At 41.2% G+C, this 27,482-nt stretch overlaps 1 protein-coding gene across 1 annotated transcript; it reads right to left on the bottom strand.

Annotated features, from left to right (window-relative positions):
- Positions 1 to 27,482, bottom strand: LOC114673584 (guanylate cyclase soluble subunit beta-2-like). Its single transcript, XM_028837598.2, is given in 15 exon segments — positions 1 to 95; positions 176 to 327; positions 3,289 to 3,443; positions 9,544 to 9,690; positions 10,271 to 10,419; positions 13,788 to 14,003; positions 14,006 to 14,026; positions 14,029 to 14,109; positions 17,462 to 17,642; positions 17,644 to 17,679; positions 18,727 to 18,830; positions 20,089 to 20,200; positions 21,633 to 21,820; positions 23,041 to 23,140; positions 27,381 to 27,482. Coding segments are annotated over 15 exon segments (1,839 nt in total).

Below are 27,482 nucleotides of genomic sequence, written 5' to 3' on the forward strand. Positions count from 1 at the left end.
TCATAACCAGGATACAAGAGAAGAGTGTTCAGGGCAAGATGGTTGAACTGAGTCTTGGAGCTTGGTGGTGGGCAGGGACACCATCTGTGTTGACCCTGCAGATACTAAACATATCTGAGGTGGTTAGTGGAAAAACTACTCAACACTAATGGCAAAGCTTCTCTTTTTTGCTTACCCTTGTGATCAAGTGGGGTTTTAGATCTCCCCATGATCTCGTCCTCTGTGGCATTCAAGTTCTGGATCAAAAAGTATGTGGTCATTTTCCCTTTACCTTTCACTTCGATTTCACCCCTCTCAATGATTTCAAACCCTTGATTTTTTAAGGCACTGCACAGAGAGAAAAAAAAATGCATCAGACATCAAAGATTGTGGGTCTGTAACAATCTTTACAGACTAAGAGTTGGCTACAATGCAAAGGGCTACTAAGAGTTGGCTACAATGCAAAGGGCTACTCAAGAGGAAAAGTCCAGGACACAGGACACACAACAGCAGAGGAGGGAGGATCCCAGACATCAGCCTGCTGAAATGGGACAGAGGCCGTGGGGAAAGTGAGGATGAGATATTCTGAACAGGATGCCACAGGCCAAAAGAGAGCACAGGGACCCACCAGAACCCTCCCAAACCCTGCCACCAATTTTCCTCCCTCCAGCTCACCCCTCATCTGGGCATCTCTCACGTTTCTACACACCATGCTGTCAGTGCCCGTGTGGACACCACCTTTCATGGTTCTGCCACGTAAGGCTCTTGGGTATCAGTACTCTTCTTTCCATCTTCCCCAAGTGCACCATATGCCCCACGCTTGCTACTATGCTCATCCTAACTACCCAAGCTTTCTCCACCATAATTTCTGTCTGTAGAGGAACTGAAGAGGAGGACTATAGGGTAGGGACCATGAAAACAGACAGAGCTACAGAGTAATTACAAAATGTTTTCCTGTTTATTTATTTATTGGCCACCAAGTGATGTTGGAGAAAAGCCAAAGAACCACTCAAACCAACGAGGATTCAAATTCATGACCACCTGCCTCGGCAGTCCATCGAGACTTCCCTTGTCCTTGGCCAGGTTGGTAGAGAGTTCAGACCTTCACCACACTCCTCATGTGCCTCCATTTGGCATCTGCTCCCCTCACTTTTATGCTGCTTTATGCCCTGATTCATCTAGAAAATTACATTAATTACAAGTGAGAGCCTGTGACTTCTCACCCCATGACCACACCATCCTGTCCCCCAATCTCTGAGGATGAGGTATCTTTCTTGTCCAGGGGCTCCTCACACATGCCCCCTTCCCACCACCTCTGGGCCTTGCTCCATTGGCCACCCCACCCTTATCTTCAGCTCCCACTCCATTTGCCTTTCTCCTTCTGCTTTTCAGTGTGCTTATGTCTCTTCCATCCTAAACAGAAGCAAACAAACAGCCTCTCACCTGCTTTAATCCCATAAAATTTTCTCTTCTTTTTATTCTTCAGCCCAATGTCTATCCCACCATTCTACTACAAAGACTTTTGAGAATGTCCCCAAAACCTCTAGTGAGTATTTTTCCGTCCTTATTACTACAATTGACATTTTTGTTCAATTCCTCCTTCCTACAGTCATCCACAAGAGTGCTTCTCACCCTGAACTCTCCTGGTCCTTTCTGACTATTTGTTCTCCTGTCTCTTCCCTGGGCTCGTCTTCCTTCTATGCCACTTAAATGTTGGTTCTGCACAGGATTCCTTTCTTTTCTCACTGTTCTTTGCATACTGCATCCTTCCCTGGGTTGATCCCATCAACTCTCATGACTTTAATTACCACCTATATGTTGCTTACTCCAAGTCTGGATCTTGAACAACTCAACTCCAAACTTCATCCATCCATTTTGTGGCACCTCTAGCTGAGTGTTCCACAGTTCCTTTGAACCCAATGTGTCCAACCTGAACTCATTGTCTGCCCCTGTGATCTGGGATACTTCTCATTTGTCCCATTGCAGATGGCGGGGCCACCATCCAAGCCCTAGTCACCCAGAATGGAGACCCGGGCTCCTCCCTTCTTCTCCTCCCCCATTTCTAACTAGTTTAGCTGGTTTTATTTTCCCCCATATTCCTACCACTAATGTTCTGATTCAGATCAAACTCCTAACAGGTCTCATCTATCTCATTTTTTGGTCCTCAAATATGTCCTTTCAGGGTCTCTAGAGTGGTCAGTGTCAAATAGGACCCTGACCCTGTCACTGTCTTCAACCTCACACTCCTTGGGGGCTTTTCCTCACCTATGGCATAGGGCCCTTGCCCTTCAGCAAGGCATGTGCAGCTCTCATCACTCCTGTCTCATATTTTCCAATACAGAAAAGCTCAGGTGTTTATAGTTCTCTGCACCTCTTCTACATGTGAGCCTGTACCTGCTTTTTACTTCCAATACCCCAATTTTGGCTAAATTTTACTCTGGAACTCCTTTTTCAAGATTCAGCTCAGGAATCTCCTTCCCGAAGTCCTTTTTTATTACTGGGTAAAGCACCCTTGTCTGGGCTCTCATGGCACCCTCTGTGACTCCCTTGGGGATAAGAGTGCAGCAGTTAAAGGGAGGACTGTGAACCCTGACTTCGTGGGCTGCATGTAGGCTGTTCTCCTTCCTAGCCTACCTGGTCCTGAGGCAAATGATTAACCTTTTTGTGCCTTTTCTTTCATGTACATAATAATAATGTATCTTCACAGAGCTGTTGCAACTGTAAATGAATTAACATATGAAAGAATTTAGAATAGAATGTGGCCTATTGTAAGTGCTCAAGAAACTGTATAGTTTTATGCACATATTTATCATTGTACTCCTCTCACTTTAAAAATAATTAACTGCAACTTTTCTTTTTTCTTCTGCTAGACCAAAGGTCAGCACCCTTTTTATGTAAAAGACCAGAGAGTAAATATTTTAGACTTTGTACATCATATGGTCTCTGTTGCAGTGATTCAACTCTGCCTTTGTAGCATGACATCAGCCATAGACAATATGTAAATGAAAGCGCATGGCTGTGTTCCAAGAAAACTTTATTTACAAAAATGAGCAGCAGACTAGATTTGGTCTGTGGGGTAATAATTTGCTGTTCTCTGAACTAAACTACATGCTCCTTGAGAATAAAAACTGTGTTACAGTTAGAAGCGCAACAAAATTTATTGTCTGCCACAATATCTTCTGAAAGCCATTGAGACATGGAAGAAAAAGCACGAGTTTCCTCCACTACCCCGTCCCATGGCTGCTAGGCACTCTATAAGTTCTGGAAAGAGGGAGGGACAAAGGAAGGCATGAATAAATGGAAGGCTACCTGTAGGCTGTGGGGCTGAGGTGCACTTTGTTGGGAAGCCCATGACTTTCCATCCTAGAAGCTGTGTTCACAGTGTCACCAAACAAGCAGTACTGTGGCATCTTGTCTCCTACAACACCTGCTAAGACTGATCCAGTGTGGATCCCCACTCTGATCTGTACAGAGAGAGCATCACTGAAAAGAGACCATCTAATACTCTTGCTTTGATTTGTAAGTTGAGATACAATTTACATAAAATTTTTCAAAAACAGATAGTAAAGTGTTTAGCTCCCTGAGTTTTGACAAGTGCTTATATCCCTGTAACCACCAGCCAAAATAAAATGTAAACTAGTTCCATTACCTCGCAAAATTATCTTGTGCACCTTCTAGTTAAGCTCTCTCCCCATCTTCTTCAGCAGAGATGACTACATTCTCATTTCTTTTTTCTCTCTTTTTTTTTTTTTTGAGATGGAGTTTCACTCTTGTTGCCCAGGCTGGAGTGCAGTGGCGCGATCTCAGCTCACTGCAAACTCCGCCTCCCGGGTTCAAGCAATTCTCCTGCCTCAGCCTCCAGAGTAGCTGAGATTACAGGCGCCCGCCACCACACCCAGCTAATTTTTGTGTTTTTATTAGAGATGGGGTTTCACCATGTTGGCCAGCTGGCCAGGCTGGTCTCGAACTCCTGAACTCAGGTGATCCACCTGCCTCAGCCTCCCAAAGTGCCGGGATAATAGGCATGAGCCACTGCACCCGGCCTTTTGTGTTTATTTTACCAAAGAATGATTTGCCTGTTCTAGAACATCACATATGTACAATCATATAGTATAAACTGCTTTTTATCTGGTTTCATTTACTCAACATAATGTTTTGAGATTCATCTATATTGTCTTACATATCAGTAGTTCATTATTTTTATCACTGAATAGTATTCTGTTGTAAGAATACACCACATTCATTATCCAGTCTCCTTTTCATGAGCATTTAGATTATTTTTCAGTTTGAATCTATTAAAATTAAGGCTGCTATAAGCATTTCTGTACAGATATTTTTGTAGACACGTTTTCCTTTCTCTTAAGTAAATACCTAGAAGTGGAATTTCTGAGTCACAAGGTAGATACATATTTAATTTTATTTTTTAACAAAACAAACAAAAAAACTACCCAGCAATTCTCCAAAGTTGTTTTACTGTTTTACATTTCTATCAGCGATGCAACACTTTCAGATGCTCCCATTTTCACCATCGTTTGGTCTTCTCGAGGGTGTGAAATGATATCTCGCTGTGGTTTTAATTTGCGTTAAATTGGTGACTAATGATGTTAAGCACATTGTCACACACACACTGGCCTTTCACATATTTTCTTTTGTAAAAAGTCTGTCCAATTTTTTGCCTGTTATAAAAATTGAGCTGTGTGTCTTTTATTGTTAATGTGTATGAGTTGTATACATATATGTATGTATTACAAATATTTTTATCAGTCTGTGGGTTTGTGTATTTATTTTCTTGAATAAGCAGAATTTTTTAATTTTGATGAATGTATTCATCGCTTAGGCTGCCATAGCAAAATACCATAGATTGTGTAGCTTAAACCATGGAAATTATTTCTCACAATTCTGGAGCATGGAAGGCCAAGATCAAGCTGTGGGCAGGGTTGGTTTCTCCTGAGGCCTCTCTGCTTGGCTTGTAGATTGTCCTCCTTTTTGCTGTGTCCTCACATGGTCCTTCCTCTGTGCACATGCATTCTTGGTGTCTCTTTATATCCAAATTTCATCTTTTTATACGGACATCAGGCACATTGCATGAGGGCTCACTCTTAAGGCCTCATTTTACTCAGTAAAGGCCCTAGCTCCAAAGACAATCATGTTCTGAGGTACTGAGTACTAGAGTTTCAAAATAAGAATTTTGGGTAGGACACAATTCAGCCTGTAACAATGAAATTTATCATTTTTTCCCCCTTCATGGTGAGTGCTTTCTGTGTCCTATCTAAAAAAAAAAAAAAAAAAATCATTTGCCCCAAAGTCATGATGCTATTCTTTATTTCCATCAAGAGGCTTTATGATTCTAGATTTTATGTTTAGATTTGTGATACATATCAAAAGATCTTTTTGTATATGGGGTGAGGTAGAAGTGAGGTACATTTTTTCTTTCCATATGATATTCAGTGGTACCAGAATCATTTTTTTAAAAACAGGTTGCCTTCCCCACTCAATTGTTTGATGACTTGATTTTTATCAATGGACTAAACTTGAGTCTATGTCTGAACACTCTGTGCTGTTCCAGTGGTCTCTTTTTCTGCTTTTCTCCCAATCTAACTCTGTATTTTTTTACTGTTGCTTTAGAATAAGTCTTAAAATTAGTTGTGTACATCCCCCAATTTTGTTATTTTCTAAGATTGTTCGGGTTAGTCTAGGTTCTTTACACTTCCATATCAATTTTTAAATTAACCTATGACTATTTTCTAAGAAGCTTGCAGGAATTTTGTTTGGTATTCTGCTGAATCTATACATCAATTTGGGGAAAACAGACAGCTTAAATATATTGAGTTTTGCAATGAATATGGTGTATGTCTCCATTTAATTAGGTCTTCTTTAATTTCCCTAAGCAATATCTTGTAGTTTTAAGCATAGAGGTCATGTATATCTGTTAGATTTATTCCTAGAAATTTAAATAATTTTATTTTCTTTTTATTTCATTTTTCAATTTTTTTGTCCTTAGCATATAAAAATTTAAATAATTTTCCTGTATTTATGCTACGACCTTGCTAAACTCATTTATTAGACCTTGTAGTTTCCTGTAATTTGTATAAGATTTTCTAGGTGCACCATTATTTGCTCTGTGAATAATGATAATTTTATTTCTTCATTCATTTCCAAACTTAATGCCTTATATTTCTTCTTCTTGCCTTAGTGCACTGGGTAGGGTTTTTGGTATACTTTAACTAGAAGCAGTTGTCTTTGTATTTATTCTGCTTGGGTTTGCTGAGCTCTGGATATGTGCATTGACATCCTTCATGTTGAAAAATTCTTAACTATTATCTCTTCAAATATTTCTTCTTACCCATTCTCACTCTGTTCTCATTCTAGCATTTCAGTTACGTATATAGGAGTCCATTTGATATTGTCCTACAGATATAGAGTCTTGTTCCTCTTTTTCACTCGGTTTTCTTCTTTGAATTTCAGTTAGGATGATTTCTATTTCTCTGTCTTCAAATTCCCTGATTTTTTTCTCTATTGTGTCTAGTCTTTGTTAAGCCCATAAAATTAATTCTTTATTTCTGATTTCTGAGATGATAGTTTTCTATTAGATATAGATACAGATATAAATATAGACAGTATGTATGTATTTCCCATATCTTCACACTTGTTTTGCCTCTTCTAGACTCTTTAAAATATTTATCAGACTTATTTTAAAGATTCTATCTGATAATTCCAACATCTAGGCTATTTTTGGACCTGCTTCTATTGACTATTTTCTCTATTGGCTATCCACTATATTACCATTTTCTTGATTCTTCTTGCATCTCATATTTTCATTATTTAATTAAATGATCCATACTGTGGGTGAAAATACAGTAGAGACTGAAGTAGATAACATTTATCCCCCAGAAAATGTTACATCCCTTCAGAATTAGGCTGCTGGAATGGGGAGTAATCTAATCCATATTTGAGTTGGGTCAGGGCTTTTCTGGAAATAATGGTAGATTCCATGCACCACAGGTTTCAAATATTATGAAGGCTGAATCAGAACTTTCAGTACAGCAGAGCTTAGAATCTGAGCACCAGCAAGGCTCTGAGGACCTTGAGTGCTGTACAGCCCACCCACCAGCTTTTGGAGTTGTAGGAGATCTCCTTCTGCTGTACAGTCCATCAGTGAGATTTTCAGAAGTCTCTTTGCTCTTCAGTCCCACCCTGGCTCTCTGCACTTTGGGAAAATTTTCTCTGCCATTCCTCCTTGCCCTCAGACTTCAAAAGGTCATTGTAGTGTACTTGGTGAAGATGAAGAGTACTTCAGTTGGATTTCTCTTGGTTATCTTACTCTAACATTAGCCTTTAATGGGCCACCGTTTTGCATTTGGGAAAGGCCCCAAACACCTCAGGGACTCGGGAGTTCTCTCAGCTCTCCTCTCCTGTCCTAGTCTTTGGCTGACTAACCCGCCACACTTGGCCTATGAGGAAGAGTTGGTAGATGGGTCCAGACTCTGTGTCTGCTGCTCTCTGGCATTGTAACCTGTTGTTTCAGCCCTGTGACCATTAAAAACCCACTAAAATTTAGACGGGCTTATCCCTACCCTCACCTCTGCAAGATTACTTCTTCTGCTGCCCTGCCAGGATTGAATGCAATTATGAGGGTCTTCTCTTTGAAAGGGTTTGTTACTACCTGGAATTTAGTTTACTTTGATTCCTTTGCTTTCTGGTGGGGAATAAAAATTAAAATTAAAAATTAAAAACTACTAGCATGGGAGCAACAGTCTCTTGCAGCTGTCTACATCCTAATCATATTGCTTGTTGTTTTTACTTGCTAGATTTTCTTCTCCTTGAAATAAAATTATAACTTCCTCTAGAAAAAGAGGATTCTCTGAACCCTTCAAGGCACCTAGTAATACTGTCTCATACATGGACAGATCTCAGTAAATGTATATTAAAGCTATATGAATAAAATAATAGGATATCTCAGTGCAAAATAATTTTTAAAATGTAGAAATGGCAGCACAATTCTGTTAAGAGAGAAAGTGTTTCCAGTTCTTTCACCTACATCCTCGGATAAACCCATATGATATGCTCTTACTGGTGGATATTTAATGATGCTCCTAATTATGTCCATATTCTTACCTTGGAATTGCTAACATCTTTTCCTGTTTTTTTCTTGGTAAATCCACCTTGAGTGTTTCCCAGAATTCACTGTCTATTTCATTCTTATTGGTATAGCATTATTTTCATCTCTAGTGGTATGCCCCTTTCATACACACATGCACACACACACACACGTGCGCACACACACACTCACACACGCACACACGTGCACGCACACACGCGCATGCACACACGCACACACACGCGCGCATGCACACACGCACACGCACACACGCACACGTACGCACACACGCACACACACACACTACACTTTCCATTTTTATTTTTATTTTTTCACCAGTGACTTATACAAGGGTCCCTTAACTGAAACATTTATCTCTTATCTAATGTTCTTATATCTCTTCCCTCATTACCTCCCATCCTGATTTTTTATTTATTACATTGGATTTTTATTCCACTGATGCACACAGTGTTTACAATGAGTCATTATGGCAGCTGTCTTGTTCTTGTGACTATCTAAGGCCAGCTTCTACTTAGAAGACTACAATGAATGCTGTAGCCATGAGCTGCACTGCTCAATGCTGTAGCCATGAGCTGCACTGCACTGGTCAGAGTAAGTGCAGCACATTTTCAGACTCTCCTGTAAAAAGGTTATAATGTGGAAAAATCATAGTCCATCTTATAATTGGCTTTATTTTGAATTGACTCGTTTATTTTGAATTTCTGATATTAGCAAGAGAAGGATCTAGAAATCAAAGGCAGACGGACGCCACTCTCAGCCATCCCAGGAGCATTAGGATCTGCTGAGCCAGCGGAGGAGGACATTCATTTTTCATCTCCAAAACTGTTCAACTTTTAGAGTGTGAACAAACTTCCAGACTTGGAAACATACTTTTCTGTGAGAAAGGCGAGCAGATGTCTCGCTAGTGGCCACGTGGTGGAAGGAAAGCCATTCTGAATATCTTATGGCATCACGGTGCCTGGCCTGCTGACTGCAGGCAGCTTCACACCTCAGTCTGAGTTCTGAACCTGTCAGATGGCATGTTGGAGACACAATTTCATAAGCAGGAAAAGTTGGCTGCTCAGTAAACCTGAACCACTTGTTGAAATGCTTGAACAAAAAAGCAGGAATTATAAATGAGCTGGGTTTTAAGATGGATTGAGCCCTGCTAGATAAATAGGAAGAACTGCTCAGCACTGTCCTAAATTACTGACAAAGGAAGCTTACAGTCAATTGTAGGAAAACCTTGAGCACTACAGCCTCCTCTGAAATTCGAGAAAAGTTGAGACTATAGTAGCCTTAGGAATATCTCTATTAGGAACATATGCAAGAGAAGAAAAGGACTAGGATACATTACCCATTTTAATGACAGCAACTTACCCAGTAATCACCTAAGCACATAAGCAGAAGTTTACTTTTGTGTGTGAGATGTTTGGCATTAAGCCAAGTACTCAGTCGCCCTCTACCTGGATGGGTTCTCCAGTAACAGGATTCATCACTTCCTTTGCAGAAATTCTCATCCCCAAGGCAAAATTAGCCACTCTTTGAGCATGGCTTCCAGTAGGCACTGGTACTCCTTCTACCACCATATATGCATCTCCTATTGTTTCTACCTGTCAGGAAAAAAAAAATAGGTATTCAGAGGGTTTCCTTCATGCACTAAACATGTCGCTATGCTTTTTTTCATTTTGCATATATTGACAAAGGGACTATATTAAAGCTGGTGATTGATTCTTTGCTAAGGGTATGAGGAGCATGAGGGAGGAAGTGAGAAGGAAAAGGACTCAGGAAACAACCATAAAAGAGCCAAAAGGCCTTTCTGCTTTGGGTGGAAACAAATTCCAGAGAAGAGGAAGGTCCTGGGGTAGTTATGTGATGCTATATATGAGATAACACATTGTTTGGATTCGACTTTCTGCTGAATTTAGGAGTAGGAGAACGATGCTCTAGGGCAACAGTGTTTGCCCTTCAAGGGCACCAGAGTGCCATCTTAGCACTGAGTATTGTAAAAAGAATTCCTAAAAACTAGAATTCCTAAAATACTTCCCATTCCCTTTCAGCTCTTATTCTGAGCCCACACTCATCCACACCAAACCCCAGACCAGTGAAGACAGAGGCAAAGGAAGACTTAGAATCAAGCACTTGCCCTGCGTGAGCACACTGTGTAACACCCCACACTGCACAGACGCTTACTTTATAGACTGCGTGCACACTGGTTAATCTGTCAAACTTGGAGTACATGGAGTTCAGCATGTTCACTATGTGTATAGGTTCACAGGCAGCACGGATGTCAGTAAATGTCACCACATCGCTGAAAAGAATCGTGCAGCTTTTAAATTCTCCTACAACAGAAACCAGGTATCAGTGAGAACCAAGGAGATAGACTAAGAAGTTCATGAATTCTGGATTCAGAGGCCCTTTGAGAATCAAACCTGCCTGTGGCTTGTGGGAAAAGGAGCCAGACACCATTTCCCATTCAGCATCACTCAGCAAACGTTTACTGAGTGCTCGCTGCAAGCTAGTCACACTAGGAGAATCATATCACAGGGGGCAAGCAGACCAGGCCCTCGCCCCCAAGGAGCCCGCAGTCGAATGAAGGAGACAGAAAAGTGAACAAATGCTTCTAGTAAGATGCAACCAGTGCTGTGGGAGGACAGAAAGGGTCCCTAGTAAGTGGACCAAGCAGAGCCTGAGCTACAGGAGACATGGGGACAGGGCCGACAGAGACTGGTCACTGTGAAGTGGTAGCTCCCCGTCTTTGTATGGCAGGGAAGCTACCTTGTCCTTAACACTTGTTTGTAAGTCATGCCCCTGATTCCACCTTGGCCCCCATTCATGCTAACTTCCATATAGCAACCAGATGCCCTGTTTAAGTCAGATCTCTCATTCTTCAATCTCCAATCTTTCATGATTCCATCACACTGAGAGTACAACCCAATGCAACCCAGGCCTGACCATGGCCTACAGAGGAGACACCCCACCTCTGTCCCTGCCTCCTCTCTGACCCTATGTCCTTCCGGCTCCCTCCACTCTGACCACACTGGCCTCATGGGGTTTCTCCAACATGCCAAGTGCCTCCTGCCTTCGGGCTTCTACACCTGAAAAAAGAGGTGTTTCCTCTGCCTGACAGTTTTCTCAAATATCTACAGGGCCTGTTACTCACATTTCAAATGTAACCAACTCAGTGAGAATTCTCTTGACCACCCTGTATAAAATAGCCCCTAGACTGGCTATCCTCTTAGCTTGATTGCCTTCCACCCACTCCATACACATGTGACGTTATGTATATATATGTGTGTGTGTATGTGTGTGTGTGTGTGTGTGTGTATGTGTATATATATATATATTTATTTATTTATTTGAGACAGAGTCTCGCTCTGTCATCCAGGCTAGAGTGCAGTGGCACGAGCTCGGCTCACTGCAACCTCTGCCTCTTGGGTTCAAGCAAATCTCCTGCCTCAGCCTCCCAAGTAGCTGGGCTGTCCTACAGGCACACACTGCCATGCCCGGCTAATTTTTTGTATTTTTAGTAGAGACAGGATTTCACCATGTTGCCCAGCTTGGTCTCAAACTCCTCAGCTGAGGCAATCCGCCAGCCCAGCCTCCCAAAGTGCTGGGATTACAGGCGTGAACCACTGCGCCTGGCCCGATATTTTGTATGGAATGGTTTATTTGGTTTTTGTCTACCTCTGCATTAGAATACAAAGCTCCATGAGATGGAAGACTGTCAGTTTAGATTTCTGCTGTATCCCAAGCTCCTAAAGCAGGGCCTGGCACATAGTAGATGCTCAATAAATATTAAGTGGGTGAATCAATGACTCCTTGAACACAGCCGGGTGCCTACTTTGTTAGTTAAGCCTCTAGTTGTAATTCCCTCTTCGTGGAACTTTCTCTTCTCCTTGGCTTCTGGCCTATCATCCTCTCTTCATATTCCTCCTAGCTTTCTGATCTCCTTGTTTTATATCTTTCCTTGGCTTCTCAACCTTCTTAAGTACTAGATGTTCCCTGAACAGTAATACTCCACTGTCTTCTCACTTCCTGTCCTCTAGGTGATCTTATCCACCATTCACAGAGTCTATGATTAACCCTGCCCACATTGCAATAACTCCCAGATGTATAGCTCCATGCCACAATGTTCCCTTGAGCTCTCACTAAGATTCCTACCTCTGATCATCCTATGTGGAGTATCCCACAGACATCTCCAGCTCAGTGGTTCTAAAATAGACCTTATCATTCTCCCCCAACCCTGCTCTTCTTTCTGGCCCTGCCTTACGATAAATCATCCCATTTTTCCATGCAAGAAGCCTCAGACCCATGCCTGCCCCCTCTGTCTTACCTTCCCCATCTGGTCAGTGGGGAAATCCTGCTGATTCTTCCTCAGGCTGCCCTAGTTCAGGCCTCTACCATCAATCAGCTGCACCCTTACGGGCTTTCAGCCCCACCTCACGCATTCACTACACTGCAGCCCAAATTGAATTTATAAAACTCATCATGTCACTTCCATAATAAGAGAAGAAACTTCAATGAATTCTCACTGCCTACAAAATAAAAGACAATTTCCTTTTCCTTAACAGTCCAGATTAATCACTGCATCACCTGAACCTCACCCTACCCACTCAGCCTCACCAGACCCCACTTTTCCACATACCCCATGCTCTGGGAACATGCCCCATGGTATTTATTTGCACCTTTGCTCTTAGTAGCCCATTCTCCGGAAATGCCTTTTTCCTCTTTGCTTGCTGAAATTCAGCCTCAAGGCCCAACTCAAGTGTCACACACTTTTGAGAGGTACCTCCACAACCCCAACGGGCCACCCTATCTCTTTCTCTCCTGACATCTCTTTATTATTAATTTCCTTGTCCCCGTGTTGCCATAGCACCTTATGTGATGGAAAGAGTATGGATTTTGAAGTTAGATGGCCTTAACACAGTTACTTTCCAGCTCTTTCACTTATCAGCTGTGCTGAATGTCAATTTGCTCAGCATTATGGCATGGGCAATACCTCCCTCATAGAAATGTTGAGAAAATTTAATGAAACAGCACATGTAAAATGTCTAACACGGATCCTGGCACAATAATTTCTCCTTAATGCAGATTAATTTCTTTTCCATTGGTCATTTCTACATCCATTAATTTATTCTGCATATATCTATCAAACTCACAAGTCTGTAAACTCCTCTGTGTCCCCAGATCTGGAACAGCACCCTAGCACAGAGTAAGTTCACCAGGCATGTCTGGTGAATGAACACAGTCCCGTGACAAATGGAAAGTGAGTTCAGGGTAAACACGGCATCCCTGCCTCCATAAATAGTATACTGTCCCAGAATGATCCTCAGAGGAACGCTGTGATTTAACCGGTGTGCGAGTGTATTATTTTTAGTTACAGTTAAGAACCCTACTTATTGTCACTGAGTAATGAGGCCAGTCTCAGGGTACATCCTTGCATTCTTAGAGAACCTAATGTGTATGTAGTTGACAACCATTTTTATATAATTCATGTTTTACTCCTGTATTATTTTTATTATTATCAATGTAGAGAGAACAAAGCTGAGAATATACAGGTGGAGTAACTATCCCAAGATCATGTCACTTACAAGTGACAGAACCAGAATTCAAAACCACTTCTGTCTGGCTTCAAAACCTGTGGCCTTGACCACTGAGACATACCACCTTCTGCTCAGAGGTCCCCGTGCAGGAGAGGGTGCCTTACCTGCAGACACCTTTTTGCCCTCCCTCAACTGGTTGGCCACATGTTTGGGCAGCATGGCATAAAGCAAGGTCTCTGTTTTGTTCTTTTCAGTGGCCAAGTGCTTGGAGAGGACCCGTAGCTCTTCCTTCTTCTTCATTTCCAGCTGGTTGGACAACTCTATCTTAGCCAGCTGCTGCTGGTTCAGGAGGATGAGATCCCTGGTGGTGTCATTGGGTCGATGTCAGAAAGATGCATATTGAATCTTCCAGGTCGTACAGGCTGCGGAGCTTCAGAGAGCACAGGTACACCATGCACTGCATGGACTCCATCCAGATCATCTGGCCTTGCCATCATGGAGAGAAATGCAACAATATTGTATGTCACCAGTAGGGGCTGAGACGAGCTCGCTGGACAACCAATCATCTCTCACACTGTGTGCTCCTAGTCACTACACAGTCACGCTCCTTCTCTTTTACCCAAAGTCCATGAGACCTTATTCATCTCCCCTCTTTCCCCAGCAGCTCTGTCCATTGCCTCCATTGAAGTGGCTCCCATCTATCAAGGGCCTCCATGCTACTGATACCAACACAAGTTTCTTGGATTTTTCTTTACTCAGCCCTTCTGCCGTTTGATGATGTTAACCAGACCCTCCTTCCTGAAATCTCACTTCCTAGGACTTCTCTGCACTGCTTTCTCTCTGAGATGTCCCCTAATTCTTTGAATTTTATTTACATTATTTTAATCTCATTCCTTAAACGCTAGTGTTCCTGAGGGTTCTGTCTTGGTATTCTCGTTTAGCATCACACAGCTGCATCCTACACCATGCTGACTGAACCTGAATTTCCAGAGAAACCTTGCTTCCTGAACTCAATATGTGTATTTCTTTAAAAATAGATATGTTTGTTGTTATTGTAAAAGCAGTACACATTCATTGCAGAAAACAAAAAAAAGCAAAAGAAAATAGTAAAAATCACCCACAATCACACCACGTGGATAATTACTGTTAATATTTTGTAGTACATCTTTGTTTTACAAAAAAGATGTACATGGCATCTTCTTTTCATAATCTGAATTTTTCACTTAAAATATATAACATATTCTTTCATAGTATTAAATATAGATATGCATCTTAATTTTTGCTGGTTACCTTGCTCATACTATTAAATAATAAGTTAGTATTGATTATATTATATCTAGCTTATCATTGTATAAACAACATTGTGATGAATAAGCTTGAGGCAGTCTTTGTGTATAATCATGGCTAGTTAGTTTGTTAAAAGATGTATTCTTAGACACGGGTTACTTAGACAAAGAATATGCTCATTTTTAAGGCTTTTGATACATATTGCCAAAATACCCTCTAGGATGATTGTGACAATTAATAACTCCATGAACAGTGTTTTTATTTTTCTTCTGTTCTCCCTATCAGGTGTCTTGTTCATGGATATCTGAACTGAACTCATCTTCAATCCCCTCCACAAATCTTCTCTTTCTATTAGTTCTTTCATTACATATGTAGTTAGTCCCTACGATGAGCCAGGCATACCGTTTTAAGCATTGGGAATACAGCAGTAACTCAAACTGACAAAAATCCCTGCCTCAAGACATTATATCATGTCTTTTTTTCAGTTAATTGCACCTTCATCACCCAGTTACCCAAGCAAGGAAGCTAATAATTATCCCAACGATTCTCTTCCACCCCTCACATCAGGTCACCAAGTCCTGTCTTAATTATCTCATGAGTCTATCCTCCAACTGCCACCCCAGTGCCACTGCCGGAGTTCAGCACTTTAGAGCTTCTTTCCTGCACTCCAGAAGCAGCCTCTGTCTGGCCTCCCAGGATCCATTTTCTCTACACTCTGACCCATCCTTCACACACCTCCAGAGTGATCATTCTAAAATCAAATCTGATAATGGCAGACACTTCAACATGTTTCCAGCTGCAGGATAGAGTTCAAGTCCTCATCTTGCCAGCCTCCTCTCCCATCACTCCACTCTACATCTCACTCAGGCTCCCAGAACATGTCATTCTCCCGTCAGACATCCCCCCAGCTCTGCCTGTGCTTATCCCTGGAATACCTAATCATCCCTCTAATAGAAAGATAGCTCAAAATGTGTGCCCTTTCATGGCATATACAAAAATTTGCTCAAAATGAATCAAAGACCTAAATGTAAGAGCTAAAACTATAAAACTCTTAAAAGAAAACATAGAAGAAAAGTTTCATAACATCAGATTTGGCAACAATTTCTTGGATATGACATCAAAATCACTGGCAACAAAAGAGAAAATAGATAAATTGGATTTCACCAAAATTAAAATCTTTTGTGCATCAAAGGACACAACCAACAGTGAAAAGGTAACACACAGAATATATTTGCAGATTATATATCTGATAAGAGGTTAATATTCAGAATGTATAAGAAATTCCTACAACTCAACCGCAAAAGCAAACAACCCAATTAAAAATGGACAGAAGACTTGAATAGACATTTTTCTGAAGAATAAGTAGAAATGGCCATTAAAGATGCCCAATATCAATAATCATTAGAGAAATGCAAATCGAAAGCACAATGAGATACCACTTCACACCCATTAAGATGGCTACTATTTTTTAAAAAGCAGACAATAAGTGTTCATGAGGATGTGGAGAAATTGGAACACTCATCCATTTTGATGGGAATGTAACATAGAGCAGCCACTATGAAAATCAGTATGGAAGTTCCTGATTTTAATAAATTAAAAATAGAATTACCACAAAATCCAGCAATGCCACTTTTGGATATATATTCCAAATAAATGATGGCAGGGACTCAAAGAGACATTCACACACCCACCCTTATAGTAGTAATATTATTCACAATAGCAAAGTTGTGGAAGAAACCCAAGTGTCCATTGATGGGTGAATGGATACAGAAAATGTTGTATATTCATACAATGGAATATTATTCAGCCTTAAAAAGGCAGGAAGTTCGGACACATGCTACATTATGGATGAACTTTAAAGACATTATGCTAATTGAAATAGGCCAGTCACAAAAGGACAGGTACTGTATTATTCCACTTATATGAGGTATCTAGACTTGTCAAATTCATAGGAACAGAAGGTAGAATGCTGGTTGCCAGGGAATTGAGGAAGGACAAATGAGTTATTGCTTAATAGGTAGAGTTTCAGTTTTGCACAATATGAAAAAAGTTCTGGAGATAGATGGTAGTGAAGGTAGTACAACATGTGAATGTGCTTAATATCAATGAATTGTACATTTAAAAATTATTAAAATGGTAAATTTTGTTATGTAAATTTTGCTCAATGAAAAACAAAATGTGTGCCCTACTAACAGTGAATTAGATGATCATGTTACTACATAAAATACAGACATTAATTTAGTACCAGTAATACCTCATGCATTCTGAAAATTTTGGTAACATCAGAATTTTGTAATTACATAATGTATATAATTTTATAATTATGTATGTAACTATATTACATATATAGTTTACGTCTAAACCAGAGATGGTTGAGGAAATAAAATACATTCTTTACAGATCAAGTCAAGTGGAAAGGTCAGAAAAAAGAAAATGTGTTCTCAACGTAGCCCCTATCCCACTTTTTAGGAAATTGGAAAACTTTGCGTCTTCCCTTTCTGATCAATCTCTCAAACAGGCAGGGAGCAACAGGAAAGGAGTGAGTGATTACCTCGAAATTTGAGTGTGGTCTGACTTTACCATGCTACAGGCATCATTTCTCTTCATGTCTTCAGGACAAATTGACTGTTGATAAATTTGCAGATGCTGAAAATGTTGAAGGTAACTTGAGGATGAATGATGGAGAAATACTCATCCAGTTGAATCTTCTGGGTTTGGAGTCCTGGCACGTAACTTCTGAATGATCACTCCAGCTTGCTTTACCTGTAGCTATCCACAGAAGACAGATATAAGACAGGAATAGAAGGCGACCCCCCTCCCCATAAACTTCCCCTTGGAAATAACGTTCTAGCCATGTTCTGTGGCTCACTGTCGGGAAAGGGGGTCAGTAATGGAATCAACATCATGGAAGTAATAATTTTTTTTGAAACAATCAAATCTGTGCTAATGTCTGAAAGAGAAAAGAATAGTATGAGAGTGCTCAGAGGCTTATTTCTGACTAAAGAGAAATGAGGTTACAGCTCTCTATTGGGCTAATAGTTCCTCCCTAGCTCTGAGACAACTCTCTCTCTCTCTCTCTCTCTCTCTCTCTCTCTCTCTCTCTCTCTCTCTCTATCATTTGCTAATGAAGAAACTAGCAAATTCTATACCATTGGATCTATTACCCAGGTCTGGATGAAGAAATTCATCAGGGAGGTGGGGAGATGCCTTTCACTGCTATCACCAGTGAACACACAGAAGGAGGAAGTAAAATAGGTGTCCTTTTAATGAGTTCCTAATCAATTCAGTTGACATATATTTTATCCATGGAAATGGATTAACAATCAAACTTAAATAGTTATGCTCACAACTCTCACAGAGCAGTGGCTTGAGTTGGCATGACCCTTTCCCCATGTTCAAGATGCAGAATGTGAAGCTGGGTGGGATGGAGACATACCTGGTGGCCACAAGGATGGGAAGAATTCACGGGTAGAATTCTACCCTATCATTGCTACTGATTGTGTTCTGCTGTCTGTTTATGTAGTGAATTTTAGTGTCACTTCCTTTTCCCCTTTTTTCTAATGGTAAACTTTCCCATGCTTTTACTAGTTCAAACCTCCCTTTCTCCCCTATCAAGAAGCTCCTGCATTCTGGATTCTGGAGGATACCACAATACGAAAAGGAAATCAATAGTCCTGCCAGGGTAGAGCCTAGTCTCCCAAGTCCTGGGGATTTCTCAGGGACTTGAAAATCTCCACTGTTCATGAAGGACTATAAATCATGCTCACTTCCCTGGCTTCGCCCCAGTCCCAAACTATTTAGGGAAGAGTCTCTTACTGATTCATCAAATACAATGTGGAAAGGAAAAGCATTGCAGAATGTCTTCTCTTCAATCCAGAGTCTCTCAGGATAAATGGGCTCAAAGGCATTCACGAGATGCCCTGGACATAGAGAAAGTGCTGATGAGAAGCAGCTCCTGCCGCCACCCTTGCACAGAGCAGAGCTCAGGATAGGGATAGTATCTTAAGTGTTTCACAAGCAAAGTGCAATCCTACTTCTTTTGCATGGGCTCCCTCAGCATCTCCAGATGGCCACGGCAATTCTTCTTCCAAATTAAAACAAACAGAAAACTTGCTACCAGGTTGAGAAGCCCTTCTGCCCCCTGCCAAGTTTCTGCCTGCCGCTGAAGAGTTTCTGGGCCAATTGAGTACGTCTCGCCATGAACACAGAGTCGGCATTGAAATGGTGACAGCCAGACAATGAGCCAGCAGAGCAAAGCGTGTGCTCCGGGCCCAGCATCAGGGACATTTGCCATGGAGCTTTTTAGACTGACAGTTTTGGGTGGCACGTGAAAATTTAACCAACAGTCCTATTTGGCAGGGGGTAGAGATTCGAAATGGAGCCTTTTTGATATGAAAATCTCCTAGACAAAGGATGTCAATTGCATGTTTGACTCACTTGCCATGGCTTGAAGGACGCAAAATGCAGCCCTTTGAGCCCTGCAGACCTTCTCCCAGATGCGTGTCACCTGGCCCATTGAGCTGTGACACAGAGCACCCTAACTCCCTTCTCCCAGTGGATCAGAGCCCTTATTCAGACTCAGGCGTTAGGTGCTAATCGTTAGACCGGCTCAGTGCCCACGGGGCTACCTTAGCAAGCCTAATGCCTGCATTTTGCAAATGAGAAGATGGAGACTCTTGTCCAGGGTCACACAGCTCCTTAGGCACAGAGCCAGAAACTTGCTTTCTTGGCTCTTGATCTAGTGGCCTTGCTGGGTGACTAGGGTTGTTATCCACAGATCTCCAGTCCCGAAATGTGTCCAAATGGAGAAGGCGTGACTGCAGAAGAGGAGCTGTGGAAAATTCATTGTTCCTGATGGCACATCAGTGCTCATCTTCCTTCTCTCCATCTATCACCTGTTGGGAGTGATTCCAATTGTGTCTCCAAAAACTTTTTCTTAGGACAGGAGAGACGATGTCTCCATGTGACCCAGCACAAATAATGAGAGGCAATGGAAGGACAATTAGAGTCTGGCATTTTAAAGTTAAAAACCATGGCCGCCAAATCCAAGTGCTGCGGAAACTAGTGCCATGATAATCACAGAGGGCTTGGCCCCGTCAGTGTACACTGGCAGCTACTCCTGAGAATCAGGCAGTCTTTCTGATCTCAGAGCTGAGCTTGGGAGAACCACTCGCTTACCTTTTCCAAACATGACTATGCTTCTCACAACATCCCAGTGGTGTTTTTTCACAGGACAAGCAGAAACATTCAAATATTTCTCCTTCATCCTGAGGAAAGCTGCCTGGAGGGCCTGCAGATGGCAGGGAGATAGGCACCAGGTCACATGACTGGAGAAGCACAAACCCCATTTGCTGTGATGGGGTCCACCTTTAACTAAGGAACTGTGCCATGGCCAGAGGAACAGCATGAGGGCTTACAAGATCAATTCTACCAAGATTTTAGCGTTTCCGATATTTTAAAATCAAATTAGTCCTCATACTGTTTCTCTATCAAAGAAAGCCACAACTTTTTAGAAAATCTCAAGACGGAACTAAGATGCTGTCTGGCAAGAAAATCATGCACGAACATTTCTTCCTGTGGTTGAAGATTCTGCAGTGAACAGACTCTGAGGCGGACTTTGAAAATACTCTAAGGAATCACAGACTAATCCTAATCTGAGTATTTTCACAAGCTATGGTCATGGAGAGCTGTTCACCTAATGTACGTTAGGTGAACAGTACATTATTCACCTAATGTAATGTAATGGTCACCCTACCAGGTGCAACTGAGGTGGCCAAGTACAGGGTCTTGAGTTGACTCAGGACCTATGAATGGTTCCAGCTGCAGAAGTGGGCTCTGAAGACTGGAAAGATCAATTTATTTGAGGAGGATTGAAAAAAAAGCCATCAAGTTCAAATTTCAAATCCTTCATATGGTTATTCTTATAGGTGAACAATTTTCCAGGCTCAGGTACATTCCAGAATGCTTCCCAGTATATATCCACTTAACCTTAACCCAGCAATCCTCAACTGGGAATGATTTTATCCATTACCCCCACTATGCGGACACTTGGCAATGCCAGCAGACGTTTCTTTTTCTTTCTTTCTGTCTTTTTTTTGTGTGTGTGCCACAAATGAAGGGATGAGGTTCTACTAGTAGGAAAAGACCAGGGATGCTGCTAAGGACACTATAATGTAAAAGACACACCATCAACACCAAAGAATTATCTGGTTCAAAATGTCAGTTGTGTCAAAATTGAGAAGCTCTGCCCTAATTCCACTATTAGAAGGTCCAGTCAGTCTCCCATCCAAGCACTAACCAGGACCAACCTTGCTTAGCTTCCAAGATCAGTCATGTTCAGGGTGGTATAGCTGTAGACACTCATAAGTGGGAGTTGAACAATGAGAACACATGGACACAGGGAGAGGAGAATCACACATTGAGGCCTGTCAGAGGATGGGGGACAAGGAGAGGGAGAGCATTAGGACAAATACCTAATGCATGTGGGGCTTAAAACCTAGATGACGGGTTGATAGGTGCAGCAAACCATCATGACACATACATACCTATGTAATAAACCTGCACGTTCAAAACATGTAACCCAGAACTTAAAGGAAAATGTAAAAAACAAAAACAAAAAATTCAAAGGTCCAGTTGATTCTGTTGTTTGCATAGATTTTTCCAAGACTGATAGCTCTACTTAAGTGCAACTGTTCTTTCTAAAGGCATAGCAAACCCAGTACCTCTTGGTCTCTCTCGATGCCCTGACTGTCTTGTAGCCTTTTTGACTTTGCCTTTCTCTTCTTCCTGTAAGCCTTCAGAAACACAACATGCTCCTTCTTCCCTGTCCTCTCCACTTCTTCATTCATGTCAAGAATGTCCATGGTTACCTCAATGTCAAAGAAGTCTTTGGCCACAGCCTCAATGATACCTGCAGCAGAAGGACACCTATTGTTGAGGGATGGCCAAAGGCAATTTTATCAGCAAAAATCATAAAATAATCAAATTGTAAAACTTCTGATGAATATTCTGAAGTTCACCAAGCCCAGGCCCTGCTTTAAATCAGACATCAGCAACAACCAATTAAATAAAAATATGCAGAGACTGAAGTTATACATGTTTGGATACCAAATATATCCATGCCACTTTAATTTCTAGTTTGGCATCTATTCATTTGTTTGTTATTTCAGGTAGGCATTTAACTCATTAAACAATCAAATAAACCTAGAGATAATGTAAGCAAAATTCAGTTGTAAAAGATTTAAGGATCAAGTTTTTAAAAGTGTTCCTCTGGGCACTATCCCAGGGTTATATACAAAATACAGGGAAAGCGCCGGGCACGGTGGCTCATGCTTGTAATCCCAGCACTTTGGGAGGCCGAGGCGGGTGGATCATGAGGTCAGGGGATCAAGACCATCCTGGCTAATACAGCGAAACCCCATCTCTACTAAAAATACAAAAAATCAGCCAGGCACGGTGGCAGGTGCCTGTAGTCCCAGCTACTCGGGAGGCTGAGGCAGGAGAATGGTGTGAACCCAGGAGGTGGAGCTTGCAGTGAACCGAGATCACTCCACTACACTCCAGCCTGGGGGGACAGAGCGAGACTCCATCTCAAAAAAAAAAAAAAAAACATATATATATATATATATATATATATATATATATATATATATGGAAAGCATGCATGAAGATGTTCATGATAGCATTGTTTACAAAAGCAAAAGATTAGTATCAATGGAAAATTTAATAATAGGAGATTAGTTCAGATAATTACAATATGGAATATCATTCAGCCATTTAATATGTGGTTTTAAAGATTATGTGGAAACATGCTTTTTCTACAATGCTAAATGCAAATAAAGAGTTGATACAAAATAATATATGCAGAATTATCACAGCTATGTAAAAACCTGTATAATTTAAAATGTTGAAAGAAAAATACAAATTATTCATTTTTGTGGAATTTTGGAAACATTTTAAAAGCTCAAGGACTTTGGGAGCAGTGGTCAAGATGATATGAAGTCACACATTCTAAGAGAGTTTTAACTTCTTACCCGTAGCCGGCTATTAGCCATCCTGGAGAATCTGTGGGGAAACTCTCCTCACTTCAGAAGCTCCATAGCTCTGCAGTCAGCTAAGCCATTTCCATACCTGGTACAATATGGCACAGACCACTTCTATCTGAGTAGTAATGGAGAAACATGTTCCCATCTGCTCCTCTCTCCACACGAAACGATGGTGCATGCATCTCCTAATTAAAAGACACACATTTTCCCCAGTGGACACAAATTGTGTAAATTACGCTTTTGAGGCTTTGTGAAACAATAGTATTTATCCATTACATCCTACGGCACTATATCCCAACCCTCTCTCCAATCACATAAAAATTCCCACTGTTTCTGCTCCTGTATGTCAGGAATTTTATACTATACCTACTATACTTTAAACAATCCTATATGGCAAGTAGTAGTTCCATGTTAAGAGGAAGAAACTGAGGCTCAGGGAAGGTAAACCTAGGTTAATGGTAGAACAACATTTGATTCCCAAATGAGCCTTTGCACCGTGCCATGCTGTTTCTACCCATATTCCAAAAGCAGCTGTCTGCTGGTAACAGGAAGCCTTAGTGAGTTTCTGCCACACTTGGCCTGTGACCAAGTGACCATGGGCATCTTCACTTTCCAACACATCAGGGAATCAGAGAATTTGCAAGTAGAATTAAACCATTTCTTGTTCTGAAAGGATAATGTCATCTGTGATGTCAATTTGAACATTTAGAAAGTAGAACCTTCCGCCGGGCGCGGTGGGCTCGTGCCTGTAATCCCAGTCTCAGAGAGGCCGAGGCAGGCAGATCACGAGGTCAGGAGATCGAGACCATCCTGGCTAACACGGTGAAACCCCGTCTACTAAAAATATGAAAAAATTAGCCGGGCATGGTGGCACATGCCTGTAGTCCCAGCTACTCGGGAGGCTGAGGCAGGAGAATCGCTTGAACCCAGGAGGCGGAGGTTGCCGTGAGCCGAGATGGCGCCACTGCACTCCAGCCTGGGTGACAGACAGAGCAATCTCAAAGAAAAAAAAGTAGAACCTTCAAGGATACATCAGAAGAGATCCCCTTTCTCCAGAAATGTTGACATTCAAGTACGTATCATTTCACAGTAAATGAGATGTATACCAGGAAAGAAGAATAGAGACTTTGCCTGGGGGAGTCTCTAGCTAGTTAGTAGACAGTTCAGTACCCTGGACACACAGCTTTTGGCCATGAGGGAATAGGTGAAGGAGATGGGTTCCTTCCAAGATCTTGGTCGTCTTCCATGGTGAAAGGTTGTTAGTTAAAATGGGTTTCTTTTTTTTCCCCAAATACTTTTTTATCTTTTTTTTTTTTTTTTTTTTGAGATAGGATCACACTCTGTTGCCCAGGCTGGAATGCAGTGGCACGATCACGGCTCACTGCAGCCTCTGCTGCCTAGGCTCAAGTGATCTTTCCACCTCAGGCTTCTGAGTAGCTGGGATTATAGGCACGCCACCACCATGCCCAGCTACTTTTTTTTTTTTTTTTTTTGTGGAGATGGGGGCTTTGCTGCATTGCCCAGGCTGGTCTCAAACTCCTAGGCTCAAATGATCTTGTCCACCTCGGCTTCCAAAAGTGCTAAGATTACAGGCATTAGCCACCATGCCCAGCCCTCAAATACTATTTTTTTTTTATAATTCCAAAAGTGTGTACCTAGAGAAAGTATATATATTTATTTGTATGTATGTGTGTTTACATCTTGACAAAATGTAAAGAGTAGTTGAGGCAGCACATATAAAAAGCATCAATAAAATAGGAAATTAACAGTTAATTTAAAAATTATATCCAAATCCTACATAGTGAAAATAAAGTAACAGAATACAGAGGCCTGAAAGAAAGTCCACGTGATCCTGTTTCATGCCCCTCACTCCTTAGCCCCTGCCCAGAGACACTTCCAAAAGTTTGTGCTTTTAGTTCTTCTGGTCAATGTCACTAAGTCTCTAAATAATATAGTTATTTCTTGTACTTTTATACTTTCATTTCTTATACTTTTATTTCTTGCTTCAAATAGGGCTTTTTAAAAGTGGAGAATCAGGGCAAAGAATAACAGAATTAAAAAAAATTTTCCTAAAGAGACAATCTATAATACTTTGCCCAGAATAAAGCACTGTATAGCTGTTAGGTAACATTGCAGAACAGAATAGAAAGCCCAGAAATAAGGCTGTACACCTAAAGCCGTGTGATATTTGACATGTGTGGGTTTGGATCCAGCTCAGCCACCATGCCTGGGTGATTTGGGGACAGTTACTTGACCTTTCTGGACCTCAGTTTTCTCATCTGCATAATAGGAAAAATAAGACTGCCAACTCTAATGGCATCAGGAAGATAAGTCAATGTTGACACATTACTTAGCCCAACACCTGCTTCATAATTAGCACTCAATAAAGGTTAGCTAAAGCATAAGAAGATTAAAGGCTCAGTTATAACCAGAAATGTATGCCTCAAAGGCACTGCCAAATTATTAGACAGACACAAAAAAAGTAAACATTATCTTAATTTGTTATTTTTGCCTGAAGAGACAATCTATAATACCTTGCCCAGAATAAAGCACTATATAGCTGTTAGGTATCATTGCATGTATCTTCTTCCAACTTGTATATTATAATATTTAAATATTTTATTTATCTCATTATATGCAAAATGTCCTCAAATACCACCAGAGAAGTTCTATTCTATTGCTTCTGTAGCATCACTTATAAGTGAGAGCTAAACATTGAATACACATGAACATAGAGATGGCAACAACAGACACCGGGGACAACTAGAGGAGGGAGGAGGGGATGGGGGTCGATTGGGTACTATGCTCACTACCTGGGTGTCAGGATGAATCATACCCAAACCTCAGCATCATGCCATATACCCATGTAAAAAGCCTGCGTATGTACCCTCTGAGTCTTTTTCAAAAAATTGAAATTATAAAAAAGCAAAGAAAGAAAGATCATAGAATAAAAAATATATGTATTATAAAAAATATTAAAAGGGCCTAACTATATTTCTTTATATCCTGATTGTTGTGCTTTAGCTAAGAAATTGAAAGGAAGTTGTCATGCGAATTATCGTAGTTACTAAACTGGCCATGTTGAACAGAGAGAAAAGAAAGGGGAAGGAATGGAGTTATTATTTATTTATGGAAAGCTGATTTTTCTGGACTGATTACAATGCTAGAGACTTTTACATCTTATCTCTCGTAATCCACATATTGCTATGAGGCAGGTTATTTTTTTTCCCTACTTATTTCTTTTTGTCTCTGTTTGTGTCCAATACCTTAAAAAGTGCTTGATACATACTCTCACTCAATAAATATTGGTCACCCAATAAATATTATTAAATAAAATACATTGAGATTCAGAGACGGCAACTAACTTGCCAGAATCGCACAGCTGTTAAGTTGTAGAGCCAGTGGGACAGCCTCGTGGGCCCATCTGACCCCATAAGCAGGGCTCTTTCCACACCCTCTACCCTTGAGTAGTTCACATGATAACAATAGGACAGGCCTGGCTATTCATGCCCAACTATGCATGACTCGTAATTGAAGTCAGTTAAGGCTTCCAAGCCTCTGATTCCTTATACGAAAAATGGAGAAAATAATACTTTTCCCATGTATCGTCTATGGGGAGTGTAAGGGTTGCTGAGGCTTTTTAACATCCACAATCCCATTTTGTCCCCATGACAACCCCGAAAGGGTGGATATGAACACCAGTATAGAAATGGTGAAGGAAGATCTCGGTGAAGTATAAAGGCCCTAAAATTAAACTATTTTCTCTAAAGTAATAAACTATTATTATGATATATATAAATGCTCTTTCACCTTTTCTTGTCTAAAAAATAAAAGAGAAAATAGATGTTTGAATTTCTAGTGATCTCTACAAACAAGAAACCCAGGGAAAGAACTCCAGGAGGGCATATCCCGGTAGGGAAATTAGTTTCCTAACACCTCAGTCGGTCACCCATGGGTTAATTAGAGTTGGATGGTTTCTGATTCTGGCTCTTAGCCCTGTCAAATCTTCCCTTCTGATACATGAATAACATGAATCTGGCTGCATATGCAATTTATCAACTCCATCCTGGCCAGGAAACCTTAGGAGAGCTTTTGCAAATGCACTGAAACCTGACTGTTTTCCAGCCTTTGTTCCAATTGTAATCAGTCTCCAGGATTTACTTCCAAATCAACACCACACCCTATCTGAAAAGGCCATCCCTTCGGTTTTTGTGAGCCAGTTTATAAAAGTGGCCAGCAGGTGTTTCTTTTTCATTCTCTTCCGAAAAGAACTCCCGGGCCCACCAATACCAGGTACCAAGGATTCTGCAGGTGGGAGGGTTCTCCTACAACTGCACCTCCGTAGGGGGAGGCAGGAGCTGGCCCAGGACTGCCACAGTATTTGCTTCCTCTTGGGCAGCCAAGACCAGACTCAAGTGGCCTTACCTGATAAGAGAGTGCCAGGTAACTGTGGAGGGCATCCAGGTTTTCAATAAACTCCATGAGATTTCCTCCCAGTGTCCGTAGCATCCTGTCATAGCCAGACAT

The sequence above is a fragment of the Macaca mulatta genome, chromosome 17 (assembly GCF_049350105.2).
Source record: "Macaca mulatta isolate MMU2019108-1 chromosome 17, T2T-MMU8v2.0, whole genome shotgun sequence".
NCBI lineage: Eukaryota > Metazoa > Chordata > Mammalia > Primates > Cercopithecidae > Macaca > Macaca mulatta.